The 17,405-nt window shown below is 42.2% G+C and overlaps 1 protein-coding gene across 6 annotated transcripts in view; it reads left to right on the top strand.

Annotated features, from left to right (window-relative positions):
• Positions 1 to 17,405, top strand: part of SH3KBP1 (SH3 domain containing kinase binding protein 1) — a gene marked incomplete at its 3' end in the record, with an annotated part of 239,082 nt that overhangs the window by 142,148 nt on the left and 79,529 nt on the right. For all 6 annotated transcript variants that reach the window (XM_080719051.1, XM_080719048.1, XM_080719050.1 and 3 more), the window contains one exon: positions 15,899 to 16,006. In XM_080719051.1, the coding sequence (XP_080575177.1) occupies positions 15,899 to 16,006 (108 nt within the window). The remainder of the gene's footprint in view (positions 1 to 15,898; positions 16,007 to 17,405) is intronic.

Below are 17,405 nucleotides of genomic sequence, written 5' to 3'. Positions count from 1 at the left end.
GAATATCCCTGAATTCCATCCACAATAACCACCCCCACACAAATGGTTGTAAAAGATAGGAATTTAGGAATTTGCTAATAGCGGCTGCAGCTGTTTCTGGTGCTCTTGATCTTCAGAATAAACATGGCTGTGCCCTTCACCTCTCATTCCTTTCCAGTCCTTATCTTTGAAATGAAGATGACCACCTCTTTCCCCTCCCCATGTGTATGTGTACTGGAGATTTAATTCAGAGGCATTCTACCTCTAACTGACACCCCCAGCCTGGTTTTATTAATTTTGAAATAAGCTCTCACTAAATTGCTGCGAGTCTTGCTACATTGTTGAGGCTGGTCTTGAACCTGGGATCTACTTTCTCAGCTACCCAAGCACTAGAATTACAGTCGAGAGCCATGACCATGCCTAGATTTTTACCTTCTTTATGTCTCTTAGAGGTGGTGCAGGAGCTACGAAAACCTTTCAAAACATACAAAAAGATGCTTTATGAATGCTACTGTCTTTATCAATGAAGTAAAATGATTTTCTGTCATCTCTACTATCTTTATAATGGAAGAGAGACATGCACTTGGATGAAGAATCTGCAACATTCTTTAAGCATAAATCGAAATGAAAACTCAGCTATAGGATGCTCGTCCTTGAGAAGTAAACCGTGCATTTAGTCATGTGCCGTGGGTTACCTGAAAGTGCCATTAGAAATAGCTTTTAAGCTTTAACACGAAGTGGGTCCATCTTGATGTAAATGACCCAGCAAGGAGAAAATGGGGAGTTTCTATGAAAATGTATCGTTGCATAAGTTCAGATATTTGATTATGTTTATATGAGCAAAAAAATAGCAAAGTGCTACCTTAATGACTTGTATTTTGTGTTTGACTTATTCACGTGCCCTCATATAGAGTTGATGTTCCTTGTTCCTTGTTATACTTAAAGCCAGATTACAAGGACATGGCAAAGTCCCTGTCTATATAAGTATCTCCTTTTCACATAACTAATGTTCAAAGGGGATTTATGGAAGCAGAAAGCAATTTGTTCTGCTATTAGAAAAAAGGCTAATGCATAAACGGTTTCTGAGCAGACTTAACACTGCATATGCCACAAATGAAACCAAGAAGTGATCTTGGCCTACTTGTCCTGAAAACTCTGAAGATGTGCCCTACAACTCCACAAGGGGCCCAATATGAGTGGCGACCCTGGAGTTGGGCCAAGATGGCAGCTTCTGTCAGGGCTCATCTCTGAAGAAGCTCCAGATAGACACACATTTTCTTTTCTTTTTTGTTTGTGGTACTAGAGATTGAACCCAGGGATGTTCTACCTCTTAGCCACATGCCCAGCCCTATTTTATTTTTTATTTTGAAACAGAGTCTCACCAGGTCTCCTCTCGTTCAATTGCTGAGGCTGTCCTTGAAATTGGAATCCTCCCTCTCCCCACACCCTGCCCAGAAATATCTTTCCTAAGAGGTAAACTGGCTTGTGAGCCAGAGGCCTTGGAGAGTTCTGCCCTTGGTTGTCATCTATTAAATCCACTCCCACCCTGGGCCTTCTTGATTCTTGCCTGTGAATCTCTTTCTGCCCATGGAAGCTCTGTTCTCCATTTAGAGACTGAGATTTGGTTTAAGCTTCTTTCTTGTTTCTTAGTGACATCTGGACTCCAAGGTTATTTCTGTAGCATTTCCTGACGCATGTGCTATGAGCAGGTTCTAGGAATGTAGGAAAGTGATGCCCTCAACATTCTGGGATGAATGGAAAAGGCATTCAGTGGTTGAAACTCCTCCTAAGATGAAGGCCTCCAATAATCTTTTGCCTCTAGTAGTATGCTATACATTATGATTATTTTATGTGTGTGCCGTTATCTGAACAATGTTGGTGGCATGCATTTATCTTCCCATACAAAGATGTTTAACAACCCAGGCATGGTGGCACACACCTGTGATCCCAGTACTTTATAGGCTTAAACAGAAGGATTTCAGGTTTAAGGCCAGCCTCAGTAACTTAGCAAGACACTGTTTCAAAGTTAAAAATAAAAAATTAAAAGGGCTGGGGGTATAGTTTAAAGGTAGAATGCCCCTTGGTTCAATCCCCAGAAACAAAACAAAACCAAACCAAAAAAGATGTTTAACGATAGCTCCTCTTCTCTGTAGGGAACACTTTATCTTCCTTGCTAGAGAAAGGTACATATTGCTAGCAATGGAAGTGCCAAGATAATTAAAAACTCTCGTATGTATCTTCATTTCCGACATTCTTTCTCTAGGATTTCTTTTGGGAATTAGACCTTGAAATAGCTCCGACTTTTAAAATTAGAGCTTAAAGTCCTATTATATCTAGACTAAAATAAACTACTCTAATTAAAGAAACAATCTTTTCAAGGGGGTATGCGACTTCTGGTTACAGCTAGGATGGAGTAACAAGTATTAAACCTATTCTCCTCCCGTAGACAACACTAAAATTGAACCAGAGGCATGGCGCAGCTGTTTTTAGGCACTGGACAATATGTAGCACCGGGATGTGATCCTGGACAGAAGAGAAGCATAAAAATGAGTTTCACATCAACCCTGGATTTTGCCCAGGGGCACTTTGCAAATCACAGCACAAGGAAGTGCAAACCAAACAAAGAACAGAGATTTATGGGACACAGGAAAAATAGTTATATCCACGCTGCTGAGGTGCCTGGGATTTGTATTGCAAGGAATGGCAGAAACAGGAGTGGTACAAAGAAAGAGTTCGAGAAATATGTAGAGGTGTCCCTTGAGACATCAGCCAGATACTATGCAGAATATCAGTAGGGCAGAACTCCACAGAATCTGCCTAAAATAAAGACTGGTTGGGGGCGGGCAGCAAGCTGATGGATATCCCAGAGATCACCCTAGAGATGCTAGAGTTCTGGCCACAGAGAGTGGAAAATGAGGGGTGCTAAACACCCCTGGAATCCAATTGAGTCCCCAGAAAAGCAACCATAGGAATAGTGCTTCCTGAACAAAGCCTAAAACTAAGACTTGATAGGTCAAACTGATCTGTAAGTAACTTTCCCACCATAACAAAACTCAAGACTCTTGCAAGGAAGACAACAAAATCCAGTCTCTAAACAATATAGCCAGATGTTGAAAGCATGTAATCACAGATAGTACTATCTATGAAGGAGCATGGAAATGAGGTCTGGCATGAGGAGCTTGTAAATGATATGGGGGCATTTCTAAGTACATATTTCAGGCATCAATACATGCTGCAGTTACTATTGGTGTGAGCAAGCCGGACACAGTGGCATGCACCTGTAGCCCCAGCTACTCAGGAGGTTGAGGCAGGGGGATCACTTGAGCCCAGGAGTTTGAGGCCAGCCTGGGCAACATTGTGAGACTCCCATTTCATAAAAATATATATTGGCATGGCCAATAGGAATTGCATTTAACTGCATTTTCTGTTATCCACCCAGTGAAAAATGAAAATAAAAACCCAAAGAATATCAGTTGTTGGCCAATAAGAAGCCAGGAGTTTCTGTAAGTAGGTGAACTCTGGACTGTGACTCCCTGGCCTCACGAAAGAGTGAATGATTACCTGTGTCTCAGCAAACCCTCAATGTTGCCATTTGGAATATGGCATTTTCTTCAGTTGTCCCCAGAACTGTGTGCCCGAGCTTCTCTCATCCGTGGTCTGCAGGCATTTCGTCTGACACTGTGATAGACCATAGCTCTCTTTTGTTTCCTGTAACCTCACAAGTCATGGTGCGCATGCGCCTGCTTTAGTAACTGCCTTTTGGGGATGTTGGAAATTCTGAATAGCAATCCCAGCCACACAGCATAATTGCGTCTCTTGGGGAGGTGTTAACAAGCCGAAGCACAGCAGAGCGCTCCCGGGCTTCAGCTTCCATAGAGTGTTTGCTCAACAGCTGCCCCACCCCAAAGCTCCATGCAGAAGGCCTTCATTAGTAAATATTCCACAGTGCTTTCCATACAGCCGGCGGGTGCTGAGCGTGTGAGAACCCCATGGGGCACATTGAGGCTCATTTGACAGTCACACCAAAAATTTTCAATATATCCTTTCTCCTCAAATGATATCTCATTGGTCCTGAAAAAATAGCCATGCTGGATAACTTCCAGGAAATTGGCACTAGGGAGGAGTGGGGAAGTTGCCCACCAGGAGAAGTGGCTGAGCAGAGTATTTTTTTTTTCATTTGGACTAAGAGGTATGCCCATTTTTATCTTTTCATTTTGTAACTTGACGTTTCCATTTCTTCTCCCCTTTTTTTGTGGTGCTAGGGATTGAACCCAGGGGCATTTCACCTCTGAGCTACATCCCCTGATTATTTTATGTTTTTATTTGGAAACAGTGTCGTCTTGCTAAATTGCGGAGGCTGGCTGCAAACTGCAGTCCTCCTGTCTCAGCCTCCCAAGTACTGGGAATACGGGTGCACACCACCACGGCCAGCTGACATATCCATTTCTGAGAAAATAATGATATACCCTTTGGAAGTGTGTTTTAATCTTTTTACTTTTTAATATTTGGCAAATATATTGGTGCATCATAATTATACAGTAGAGTGAGATTCAGAGAGATACACTCATATCTGCTCACATTGATTGATGAGTTTCCCTCCAGATCCCATCCTGCTTTCCCTCCTCCCTCCTGGTACAAGTTAGTGAGATTGATAGTGATACCTTTGTATATGTTTAAGTTTTTTTAACCAGAATTATAAACAAATAATAAATTCAGTGCAGATTATCAGGTAGGCCTGATTGTATAGGTGAAGTTTACTTTGTGGAGCTAATCTCTACCTGCCTCCTCCTTGTTCAGCTTGACCTTACTTCTGCTCTTTGTGAGTGGAGAGTAGAGCACTGGTCTGGGGTAAGTTTGGGCCATCCATCTAAATGTTATCTATTAGCTAGGCTTGGTGGCGCACTCTTGTAATCCCAGTACTTGGGAGGCTGAGACAGGAGGGTCAGGGTTCATGGCCAGCCTCCGCTACTTAGTGAGAGCCTATTTTAAAATAAAAAAATAAAAATCAGGCTGGGGGGTGGTATAGCTCAGAGGTAGAATGCTCCTGGGTTCAGTCCCTAGTACCACAAAAATAATGTTATCTATTTAGCCAACATTAGAATCAGTGTGTGTCAGCACTGTACTAGGTATTAGATGGATATAAACATGTGAAAATAAGATCCTTGCTACTCAAAGTCTGGTCCACAGAGCAGAAGTATTGACATTATATCTGAGGACCTTCTAGAATGCTGTATCTGAAACTTGCCCCAGACCTATTGAATCCAAATTGGCATTTTCAAAGCTCCCCAAGTGAGAAGAGGCACCAGTCTACATCGCTGAGTCTTGACCTGCATGTTACGGGCTTTGCATTTTATTTTGTTTCCTGATAGTCATCTCAACCTATGCTCTGGGTTCTTCATTTTCCAGTTTTGTTTTAATTGATCAATTAATTATGGTACTGAGGATTGAACCCAGGGGTATTCTACCTCTGAGCTACACCCCCTAGCTCTATTTCATTTTAAAAAGTCAGTCTCCCTAGGTTACTGTGCTCTGGCCTTGAACCTGTGATCTCTTGTTTTAGCTTCCCAAGTACTAGAATTATAGGTGTGTGTCTCTGTGCCCATCTGGTTTTCTAGTTTTAAACAAAACAAAAAACAGTGATTTCTTGTACCCCTTTCCCAAAACTGCGATTGAATTGTTGTGGGGTCTAGCCTATTCACTAGGGTTTTTAAAGGTTCCCCGGGGAGCTGGGTGTGGTGGCGCATGTCTGTGACCCCAGTACTTGGGAGACTGAGACAGGAGGATTGCAGGTTTGAGGACGGCATCAACAATTTGGTGAGACTCTAAACAACCTTGTATGAGCCTGTTTCACAACAAAAAATAATAAAAGGGCTGGGGGTATAGTGTGTAGAATGTCTGGGTTCAATCTCCAGTACCACACATGCACACACACAAGAATTTTTAGGTGAAATAATGCCTACTGCGTTTTCCTTGTTAGTGGTGTGTTCACAGGGAACAGATAACCTGAAACAGTGCAGAAAATAGAGGTTGGGTAGCAGCAAACCTAAGGCTCCATTAATTCATTCCTTACAAGGAAAAACAGCTTTTGTGGTTTATGAGGAAATATATTCTGTTTTACTTTAATTTTGGCCTGGTGATGAAGCATAGAGAAATCATTTTGGCTGTTTTGAAGATTGGATCACAGAAGAGTGAACATTTTGTGTCCGAAATATAATCTTTCCATACTTGACTCTTGATAAGATTCCAGGTCTCCTTTTTTCTGCTTTCTTGTCAATAGAACTTATATTCTAAATATCATTATTTTTAGTTTTCCTGGAATCTTTCGTTTGCAGGCTGTGTGTATGTGTGTGTGTGTGTGTGTGTGTGTGTGTGTGTGTGTGTGTGTGTGACTGCAACTGCATATTGAACCCAGGCCCTGGCGCATGCTTATTAAGCATTCTACAATGGAGTCGCATTTTCAATCTTTTTTATTTAAAATTTGAAACAGGATTTCACTAAGTTGTTAGGGTCTTGCTAAGTGGCTGAGGTTCACCCTCAAACCTGTGATCCTCCCTTCTCAGCCTCCCCGGTACTGGAATTACAGGTGTGTGTCACCACACCCAGCTTCCATGCCATTCTGATTCATTGCATTTACCTATACCATGAGGTTTTGAGCTTGGCAGCCCCAGGAAGATGTGATGATTTTCTTTTTTTCCTCCTGTTTTCTTCACTTATCCTGCATGTTTTAGGCCCTCAAGAAATAAATTGGAGCCAGATGTAGTTGTGCACACTTGTAATCCCAACACTTAGAAGGCTGAGACAGAAGGATCGCAGTTCACGGCCAGCTTCAGCTACTTAGTGAGGCTCTGTTAAATTTAGTGAGACCCTGTTTCAAAATAAAGAATAAAAATAGGACTGAAGGTGTAGCTTGGAGGTTCAATCCCCAGTACAAGAAAGAAAGAAAGAAAGAAAGAAAGAAAGAAAGAAAGAAAGAAAGAAAGAGAAAAGATGGATTGAATTCATTGCTGGTTTATACTTCTAGAAACCCAGCCCTCAGATGAAGTAATTCTCTCTTCATCTCTGCCATCAAAAGTCTAGTATTTCTGTGTATTTTTTGAGGAGGACTTATGTTTCCTTCATACTTCACTCTCAATATTTTTTCTCTCTCTCTTTCTCTCCTTCTCTCTCTCCCTCTCCCTCTCCTTCTTCCTTTCTCCCTGTCTCCCTCCCCACCCCCTGCCCTGTTATTGGAGATTGAACTCAGGGACATTCTACCTCCAAGTCACAACCCCAGCCCTATTTTGTGTAGAAACAGGATGTTGCTAAGTTGTAGGAGGTCTCACTAAATTGTTGAGGCTGGTCTGAAACCTCTGATCCTCCTTTCTCAGCCTCACAGGCATGTGCCACCAAGCCTGGCTTCCTGTTTCTCTTGAAAGAGCTTCTTTTGCTTGGTCGGTCGGGGGGAGACTTGGTTTTCTGAAAATCTAACCCGGTGTAGGCATCTCAGTCCTGCGCCAGCCTGCCTCCCTGGCTCCTCTTAGTATGCTCAGCCACGCCGACACTTTTCTTTCTTGACTGTGCTTATCTCATCCATGGGCCTTGTGTTTATTCTTATACCAATCAGAACAATTAGACATATTGTGTTCCCCCTCTGTGCTTTCCCTCTCTTGCTTTGAATTACGAGATGATTAGCCCTGTTTGTGTTTTCCTTAAGGAACAGAGCATAGATGAACCATCTAGGCCATCCACCCCCGATGGGAGATATGATAAATATAATGTGGTTATGCACTGTTGCCCCCATAGGCATGCAAGAGTTCTCAAGTCATTCTGGATAGGTCTTTGCTTATTAAAATCCTCCTTATTGTTTTCCTCATGCATGCAGCAAAATGATTCTAAGGCTATTGTTTGCAGAAGGCTAAAGCAAAGCCTGGCTTGGCACCATTTAGAAGGGTTGAAAGGAATGTTGCACTAAACAATATTTGCATGCCTTTAGTGGACACAGTTGTGTTTCAGATACCCCAAAATGTTTGCAGAGGTAGCTCCAGTCCTCACATAATCAAATCCTTCACACATGAGAAGATTTCAGACTGTTTTGACCAGGCGTGATGGCATACACTTGTAATTCCAGTTTTGGGGAAACTGAGACAGGAGGATTTTAAGTTCAAAATCAGCTTCGGCAACTTCGTGAGGCTCTCAGCAACCTAGAAAGACTGTTTAAAAACAAAACAAATTTAAAATAGGGCTGAGGGTGTAGCTAGAAGATAGAACATCCCTGGGTTCCATTCCCAGTGCAAGAAAGAAAAAAGATTTAAGATGTTCAGAAAAATGTTGAGGATAGCTCTTCTTTCAGTCCCCCAGCACTTAATTGACACCTGTTATCCAAAAGAATGCAGCAGAATGTTGTATGCCTTTTTTGTAGTTTCTAAACTCCCAGTGTGTAGGGACCATGTTCTCTGCATGTTTAGTCTTTACTACACACAGAAATTTGGTACATCTTGCACAAAATAGATGTGTGTTGAATATCATGAAGTTCAAATTAGCACAGTTCTAAGTGTTAGAAAAAAGATAAGGCATTCATCACAGTCACTTTCCAAAAGGTAAGGTTCAAGTGGAGTTTTGAAGAAAAGGTCACATATAGCTATGCATGGTAGCACACACCTATTATCTCAGCACTTGGGAGGATGAGACAAGAATATCACAGATTTGATGCCAGCTTTAGCAACTCAGTAAGACCCCCCACAACCTAGTGAGACTCTGTTTCTAAATAAAAAATAAAAAGCGAGGACTTCTGGGAAGATGGCGACCGAGAAAAGCGGGGCTTAAGAGCCCCGCTAACAACAAATCTCCATTACCACAAAATCAGCCCCTTTCAAAGCCAGAAAACAACATCACCAGAGAAACAAAAAAAATCACCAGGCTCCAGAGAGAAAGCGGACTGAGAACAGAGCCACAGAGGAGATCCTCACGCCCGAGGACGCGGCAGATGCGGCTGCAGCGCCATACTGCTGGCGGCACCGGCGAATTCACGGGACGGCCACAGCAAGCCGAGGGGAGCCGCTGCGGAACAGCCAGACGGGATTTCTCGGCGCAGAGGACATCTAAAGCTCCCAGTGGCTGAGCTCAGCACACGCTGCAGGGATTCAGAGTGGAAATCAAAACCAAGAAAAAAAAAAAAAAAAACGCCAGCCCAACAGCCGAGGGCGTAGCAGCGGCGCCATATTGCCACCGGCGGCAGCAGCACCGAATTCACTACAGCTACATCTGCGTACTCAAGAACAGTGAGTCAAATTGCGGGCCACAGCGGAGAAATCCCAGTACTGTACTCACTGGGACTTGACCCATTGGGACAGGGGCGGTGGCAGTGATATCACACCATAGGAGAACGTGCAACCTGGCACCCCCCACGGTCTAAAGCAGCCTCTATCGACTCTCTGGGTCAGAGACTCTGTGATACAACCCAGTAAAGGAGTAGTGGGGTCTGAGATACCACAGACTCGAGATCCAGAGCACCTTAAGTGAAGTCATAGTGACCCAAGGGAAGAACCCAGAGAAGGCACAAACTTCCAAAATCATGGGAAAGAGGAATAATACTGGAGCAATGAATGCTCACAACCCCACAACATCAGAACCCGATAAAACAGAAAATCAGAGATTTCTAGAAGATCAAATCAGGAAAATAACTGTAGAAATAATAGAGGTGCTTCGAAAAGAACTCAGAGAGAGCCAAAAAGAGATAAAGGATGCAATTAATGAAGTAAAGGCCTCAATTCAAAGCACAAACAACCGATTAGAACACATGGAGAACAGAATCTCGTTCTTAGAAGATGATCATTCCAAAAATGAACGCATAGTTTCTAATCTAGAAAAAAATATCCGACAGCAGGAATCTGACATTGAAGAAATATGGGCCCATTTTAAGAGAGCTAACCTAAGAATAATTGGAATAGAGGAGGGAAAAGAAAGTGAAACCAAAGGGATCAACAATCTCTTCAAAGAAGTAATAGCAGAAAATTTTCCAAACATAGAGCAAGAGGTTGATACACAGGTCCAGGAAACTTATAGAACTCACTTTAGACAGGATCGGAGAAGAGGATCCCCACGCCACATAATTGTCAAAATGACCAATGTGGAAGCCAAGCAGAGAATCTTAAAGGCAACAAAAGCAAAGGGCCAAGTGACATTCAGAGGCAAACCAATTAGAATCACTCCAGACTTCCCAAACCAAGTTATGAGAGCCAGAAGGGCTTGGAGTAACATATTCCCAATTTTGAAAGAAAACAACTTCCAGCCAAAAATTTCCTACCCAGCAAAACTTTCTATCAAATTAGATGGAGAAATAAGAAGCTTCCATGACAAACAGAAACTGAAGGAATTTATGTCTTCAAAACCAGCACTAGAGAAAATACTCAAAGAGATTAACTACAAGGAAGAAATAGGTAACACACATCAGAACTAGAGAAACAAGATTTTCCATCCAACAGATAACTAAGATTGGTTATCTGTGGAGATTCACTATTTATGTTAGTCTGTTACCTATCTCTAAAGGGTATTGTTTGCCTTTATTGTTGTTAATTTGTAGGATTTCTAGTTGGAATATTAATATACCTTCAGATATAGCATTAGGAAATATTTTATCCCATTCTATTAGTAACTGTTAACTCTGTTTACATTGTCTTTGGATATACAATATGTTTTTTATTTTTTAGGGAGTTTGTATACTCTTCTGTTGCCTGTGCCATTGAAATCATATCCAAGAAATCACTGCCAATTTCAATGTTGTGAGGTTTTATGACCCAGATTTTCTCCTAAAAGTTTATAGTCTTAAGATTTATATTTAGGTCTTTTATCTATTTTGAGTTAATATTTGTATATGGGATTAGGTAAGGGTCCAATTTTATTCTTTTCCATGTAATTATTATTTTTCAACAATATTTAGTTAAAAGATTATTATTTCTACCACCAAATGTTCGTGGAAACCTTGTCAAAAATAACTTGACAATATAGGGAAGAATTTAGGTCTAGGCTTTTATTTAACTCCAATGGTTTATATATCTGCCTTTAGAATAGTACTACACTGTTTCAAATATTGTAGCTTTATATGGTTTGAAATCAGAAAATATATATCTTCTAGCTTTGTTCTTTTTCAAGATCGTTTTGGGTACCTAGAGTCCATATTCCATATTAGGATAGATTTTTTTTTCTGAAAAATAAATATATAAATATATGATAGTTTCACCTAAAAAATAGAAAAAAATAGATTCTCTGGTAAGAAAGAAAGCAAAAAGAAATATTGAAATGTTATCTTTAAGTCATCAAAAGCTTGGTAGCAGACAAATGAAACTGTTATGTGAGATTATCATTTTTAATTTTGGATAAATTGCTATAATACTAGATGTCAACTACTAAGCCAAGCATAGGAGGGGGGGATAGGGAGAGAACGGGGTGGGGATCGGGTGGGGGCTGACTGGGCAATGTGTGCATGTATGTCTACAAAAGTATGTATCCCACTATGATGTATGAATACAGTGCACCAATTAAAAATAAATATGAAAAAAAAGAATAAAAAATAGGGCAGGGGGTGTAGCTCGGAGGTTGAATACCCCTGGGTTCCATCCCCAGACCCGCAAAAAAAAAAAAAAGGTAGTTGAGACAGAACAGCCTCAGCAATTTACTGAGATCCTGTTTCAAATAAATAAGATCAGGTTGGGGAATGTAGCTCTGAGATAGAATGCCCCTGGGCTCAATCTCTATTATTAATCAATCAATCAATAAAATAATAAAGCAAAAAGGAAAAGAAAAAAAAAATAAAAAGCAATAGGGGTATAACTCAAAGGTAGAATGTCCCTGGGTTCAATTCTAAGAAGGAAAAACAGAAGAAAGGAAGGAATTGAAAGGAAGGAAAGAAGAAGGAAGGAAGGGAGGGAGGGAGGGAGGGAGGGAGGGAGGGAGGAAGGGAGGGAGGTGAACTACATATGTGAAAGATACACACTAAGTCCAAATTAATAGCTACCCTTGGCTCGTGTTTGTAATCTCAGTACTTGAAAGGCCGGGACAGGAGTATTGCATGTTCAAAGCCAGTCTCTGTTAGTGAGGCTCTGTTTCCAAATAAAAATAAAATAGGAGTGGGAGTATAGCTCCGAGGTAGAATGCCCCTGTGTTCAATTCCCAGCCCCCCTCACCACACACACAGAAAGAACACATGAAGAAAGAGAGAAGGAAAAGAAGTACCACAAATCTCCTTGGAATCAGAACCTTCTGAATTGAAAGACTTAATTTCTAAGGATTAGGGGTAAAAGAAATTCTTTGTGTTTTTAGTATTATTGATGACATTCATCGAGGACCTTAGAAGTCACCAAGTCCTGCTACCACCACTGCTGTTTGTGAATCCCTTCTTCAGGGACTGATGCTAGATTTATTAGGGGTCAAGGGACAAGGGCAGGGCCATGCTATTTGCCTGGACTGCCTGCCATTTTTCCAGAAAGATAAGCATTCTCTCAGGATGGAAGATATTTGAACCCTTGTTTTTATCTGAGTAAACATGAACTTGTTGCTAAGAATGTATTGGGGTTTTGATGTTGGTTATGATTACAATTTATCATCTGTCACTAGGGAGTAGTCTCCACAACCTGTATCCTTGCATTCTATTCTAAGGGGTCAATGTATCTTTATAACAAATACTACTGGGGTGGGGAATGTGTTGACCATTGCCTTCTAGAGACCACCTTATCCTGTAGTATTAGACTACAGATTACGATCTCAGGGATAGAAAGAGCTTTCATTGACTCCACAAACATTTACTATATAGGATATTGTCCAAAGAGCTGGGGGCATAATGGTAAGAAAACCCAGATGTGTAACTCACCTTGCTGGACTTTCTGATCTAGCAAGCACAAGTGAGTCACGTAGCCATGGTCCTCTTGGTTCCTGTACCTGATGCTTGAGCTCTTAACTCCTCCCCACCAATGTTATGGAGGACCATGGGGGACTCTACAGGGACTCTGAGCATGATCTCTTCTCTTTGCTGATCATCTTCTTGATTCATATTTAATCTTAAAAGTCACCTGGAGCCAGGTGTGGTGGGCAGGCTTGTAATCCCAGAATTCGGGAGGCTGAAACCAGAGGATCATAGTTCACGGACAGCCTCAGCTACTTAGCGAGTCCCTTCACAACTCAGTGAGACCCTGTTTTAAAAAATAAAAAAGACAGCTGGGCGTGGTGGAGCACGCTTATAATCCCCGCGCTTGGGAGGCGGAGGATAGGAGGATTGCACAGGTTCGAAGCCTGCCTCTCTGGCTTAAGAGACCCTGTTTCCAAATAAAAAAAAATATGTAAAAATAGGTCTGGAAGTGTAGCCTGGAGGGCTTCCAGGAACCCCAGTACCACCAAAAAATAAATAAATAAATAAATAATAAATAAATAAATAAATAAATAAGACTAAAAAATAAGGAATCGGGTGTATCTTGGAGGTAAAATGCCCCTGGGTTCTATCCCCAGTACCACACACACACAAAAAAAAGTCATCTGGAGCCAGGTATGGTGGTACACACCTCTAATCCCAGTACTTAAGAGGCTGAAACAGGAGGATCACAGGTTCAAGGCTGGCCTCAGCAATTTAGCAAGGCTCTCAGTAACTTAGTGAGACCCTATTTCAAAGTAAAAAGAAATGGACTTGTGGTGGGAGAGCTCAGAGGTAGAATGCTCCTGAATTCCATACCCAGTACCACAAAAAAAAAAAAAAGCCATCAGTGTTACTGACACTTGGGGGGAAAGCCTTCACTCCGTTCAGTCTTCAGTTAAATGTTGTTGATCACAAGTCTGAGGATCAGCTTTTAGCTCAAAAATTGCCGTGCTTCAGAAGGAAAAGGTACATATGTTTCCTCTAATATGCCCAAACTAGGAAACACAAAGGATACCAGTGGGACTCCAGATAATGGAGGGGAAATACCAGCAAAGTTTGAATGGAAAGATAGGAGAGGAGGAAGGCTGATCTTGATTAATGAGGGTCTACATCTGAACATGTGTAAAATTATGAATAAGTCATGGTTAACCTGGACAACCATTGGTGGGAGGGGGGAAGGGAAAATGGGGGCGAGGGGGAGAGGGCACCAAATATAGTTTAAATGTATACTATTTATGTCCAATAAAAATTGTTTAAGAAAGAAAGAAAGAAAGAAAGAAAGAAAGAAAGAAAGAAAGAAAGAAAGAAAGAATTTTAAAAATATGCCGTGCTTGACAGTGCATATACACCAGGGAGGAAGAGATGCCTACAGAGGAGGTTTACAGTTGGCCAGGCGGTTGGGTGATAGAACTGGAATTGTACTCAGAGGACAAATGCAAGAGATATTTGAATGAATTGGATTACCATCCAGTTGAAAAGGGAAAAAATAGAAGTGGTTGTGTGGTCTGAGGTCAGATGCCTAGGGCAATCTTAGGCTCAGGATGGCAACATGGAGACAGGCTTCTGCTGGTCTTGCTCATTGGCCAGTCCCTAGCACCTAGCTCAGAGGCTGGCAAAGCACAGGTGCTCAGGAGGCATCTGACGTAAGAATAAACAGAACAGAAATAATTCAAAGGGAATTATAGGTTTGATCTGGAAGAATAACCAGGTTTCTTCGTTCACTTAGCAGGCAAACATTGAATTTGGTAAGTTAGAAGAAGTGTTTGCTGTGGTGACAGCTGTGCCTCATTGCCATCAAAAGGAGAAGGTAGACAGGTGGTGCATTGCTGTAATCTCAGTACTTGGAAGGCTGAGACAGGAGGCGCACAGGTTCAAGACTAGCCTCGGCAACCTAGTGAGACCCTCAGCAACCTAGCGAGACTCTGTTTCAAAACAAATAAAAATAGCCGGGCGTGGTGGCGCACGCTTGTAATCCCCGCGCTTGGGAGGCGGAGACAGGAGGATCGCGCAGGTTCGAAGCTAGCCGCGCGCGCTGGCTTAGGAGACCCTGTTTCCAAATAAAAATGTAAAAATAGGTCTGGGAGTGTAGCCCGGAGGTAGAAGGGCTTCCAGAAACCCCAGTACCACCAAAAAAAAAAACAAATAAAAATAAAAGGAGTTAGGGGTATAGCTTGAAGGTAGAATGACTCTGGTTTCAGTCCTTAGTACCACAAAAATATTTTAAAAAGGAGGTAAAGAAGAGCAATATGTTAATAAGCTTGTGTAAAGTGTGATTTCCTTATACTTGACCAACTATCGCAAAACCATTTTCAATTATGATAAGCTTAAGCCAGGCATGGTAGGCACCCTGTGATCTCAGTACTTGGGAGGCTAAGACAGGAGGATCACAGGTTGTTGGTCAACTTCAACCACTTAGCGAGATCCTGTTTCAAAATAAAAAAATTTAAAAAGAGCTGGGGAATGTATAAACACTCCTGGGTTCAATCTCTAGTACCAAATAATAATGATAATTTTGAGAAGTTTTGGGACAGGCTAACCAAAAGAGGACATTCACGCATGTGCTATTTTCTAAGCTCCTTTGCAAGTTAATAAGATGCTTTTATTTCAGTAAATTAAAATGAAGCAAATGCATATATTCCCATTTTTAAGGAAATAAAAAGAAGGCTTTATTAATTCAGGACTTTTTTTGTACTGGGGATTGAACTTAAGTGCATTCTAACTACAAGCTATACCCACAACCCTTTTTTATTTTTTCTTTTGAAACAGGGTCTCACTAAGTTTCTGAGGCTGGCCTTAAACCTGTCACCCTCCTGTCTCAGCCCCCCAAGTCCTGAAAATATAGGCGTGCGCCGTCATGCCCGGCTGATTCTGAGCATCTGAAAGCAGCATCGCACTAAAAAGCATTGCACTGGGGTCTGTGCTGTCTTAGCAACCATCGTCACATGGACATTGGCCTCAAGGGGATGTCGGCCACAAAATGGTGGCAGACCCCTCTGGAGGTTGCCCATCCCCATTTCTCACCCTCTGCTCTCTCGTTTCTAGGACTGCATCGACGTGGGCTGGTGGGAAGGAGAACTCAATGGCAGGCGAGGAGTGTTCCCTGATAACTTCGTCAAGTTGCTTCCACCAGACTTTGACAAGGAGGGGAATGTAAGTCTCTGGGGCTTTGATCTCAGCGCGCCATACACTGTTAGAATTGCAGGTGGATGGCTTGGAATGGCAGATGGGGGAGGTTTGGTGGAATGACGCAGAGCACTGGCATTTGAATGTTTGATGGGCCTGGGTTCTGAGTCATTAGCTGCATTTGCCTATAGTCTAGAACTAGGTCATTATAGAACTCACGTGTCAGCTGGGGACAGCAACCCCTATTCCAGAGGTATGTAGATAAAGAGGATAATGTGCTTGTGACACTTAGTGCTGTGCCTGGTATATTTGAGCATCTAAGCAAACTGTGAGAACCCTCGGGGGTCTGACTGGTAGGTGGATAGCCTGCGTCCTACACAGCATGGTCCTCGAGGGTGGTGATGTAGATGACGTCATGGAAATGACTGAGAAGCACATTATGAGGCTGAGGATGCAGAACAAGGTCTGCTAATCTTCCTATGGGGTGTGTGTGTGTGTGTGTGTGTGTGTGTGTGTGTGCACGTGCGTGTGTGTGTGTGTGTGTGTGTGTGTGTGTGTGTGTACATACATACCTCTCATCCCTGTTTTTCTTTCTGGGGACCCATTTGATGTTACTGCCATCCAAATGAGCCAGTACATTTCTGTTTGCCTTACTCCATATATACTTTCTGCCAATCATGTAAGAAGAAATGTTGAAAATCTGGGAGCAGCCGGCCATGGTCATGGACACCTTTAGTCCTAGTACCGGGGAGGCTGAGACAGGAGGATCACAGGTTTGAGAACAGACTCAGCAACTTAGTGAAGTCCTCAACAATTTAGTGAGACTCTCAAAATCAAAGCTAAAATAGGGTTGGGAATGTAACTCCGAAGTATAATGCCCTGAGTTCAATCCCCAGTAACAAAAGAAAAAGAAAAATAGAAAAGAAAAGCTGGAAATGCCTTATAGTCTAAGGGAGCAGCAGTTCAGTCATATCCATCTCGCTCTGTACCTCAGAGCTCTGCTCAGACTTTGGTATGATCTCTACCCACCTCTTCTGGCCTGCGCCTTTTCATGGTCATGGGAGCTCTATGACTGGAACATGCCAACCCTTTCATTGATACATCACCATCTGGTAGAGCAGAGGTGGGTGAAGGTTAGGCACAATACTGGTTACTTTGGTTGCCAAGAATACTAAATCAAACCAGGCACAGAGGCACAGGCTAGTAATCCTAGTACTTGGGAGGCTGAGACAGGAAGATCGCAGGTTGAAGACCAGCCTCAACAATATAAAGAGACTCTCAGCAACCTAGTGAGACCCTGTTTTGAAATAAAAGGGCTGAGATGAAGGTTAATACGAGAGCATCTCTGGGTTCATTCCTGTGTGTGTATGTATGTGTGTGTGTGTGTCTTTTTCACACACACACACACACACACACACACACACAC

This window comes from Muscardinus avellanarius, assembly GCF_963383645.1.
Source record: "Muscardinus avellanarius genome assembly, chromosome: X".
NCBI lineage: Eukaryota > Metazoa > Chordata > Mammalia > Rodentia > Gliridae > Muscardinus > Muscardinus avellanarius.
The sequence above is the reverse complement of the archived record's forward strand: the minus strand, read 5'-3'. Positions and strand labels throughout refer to the sequence as shown.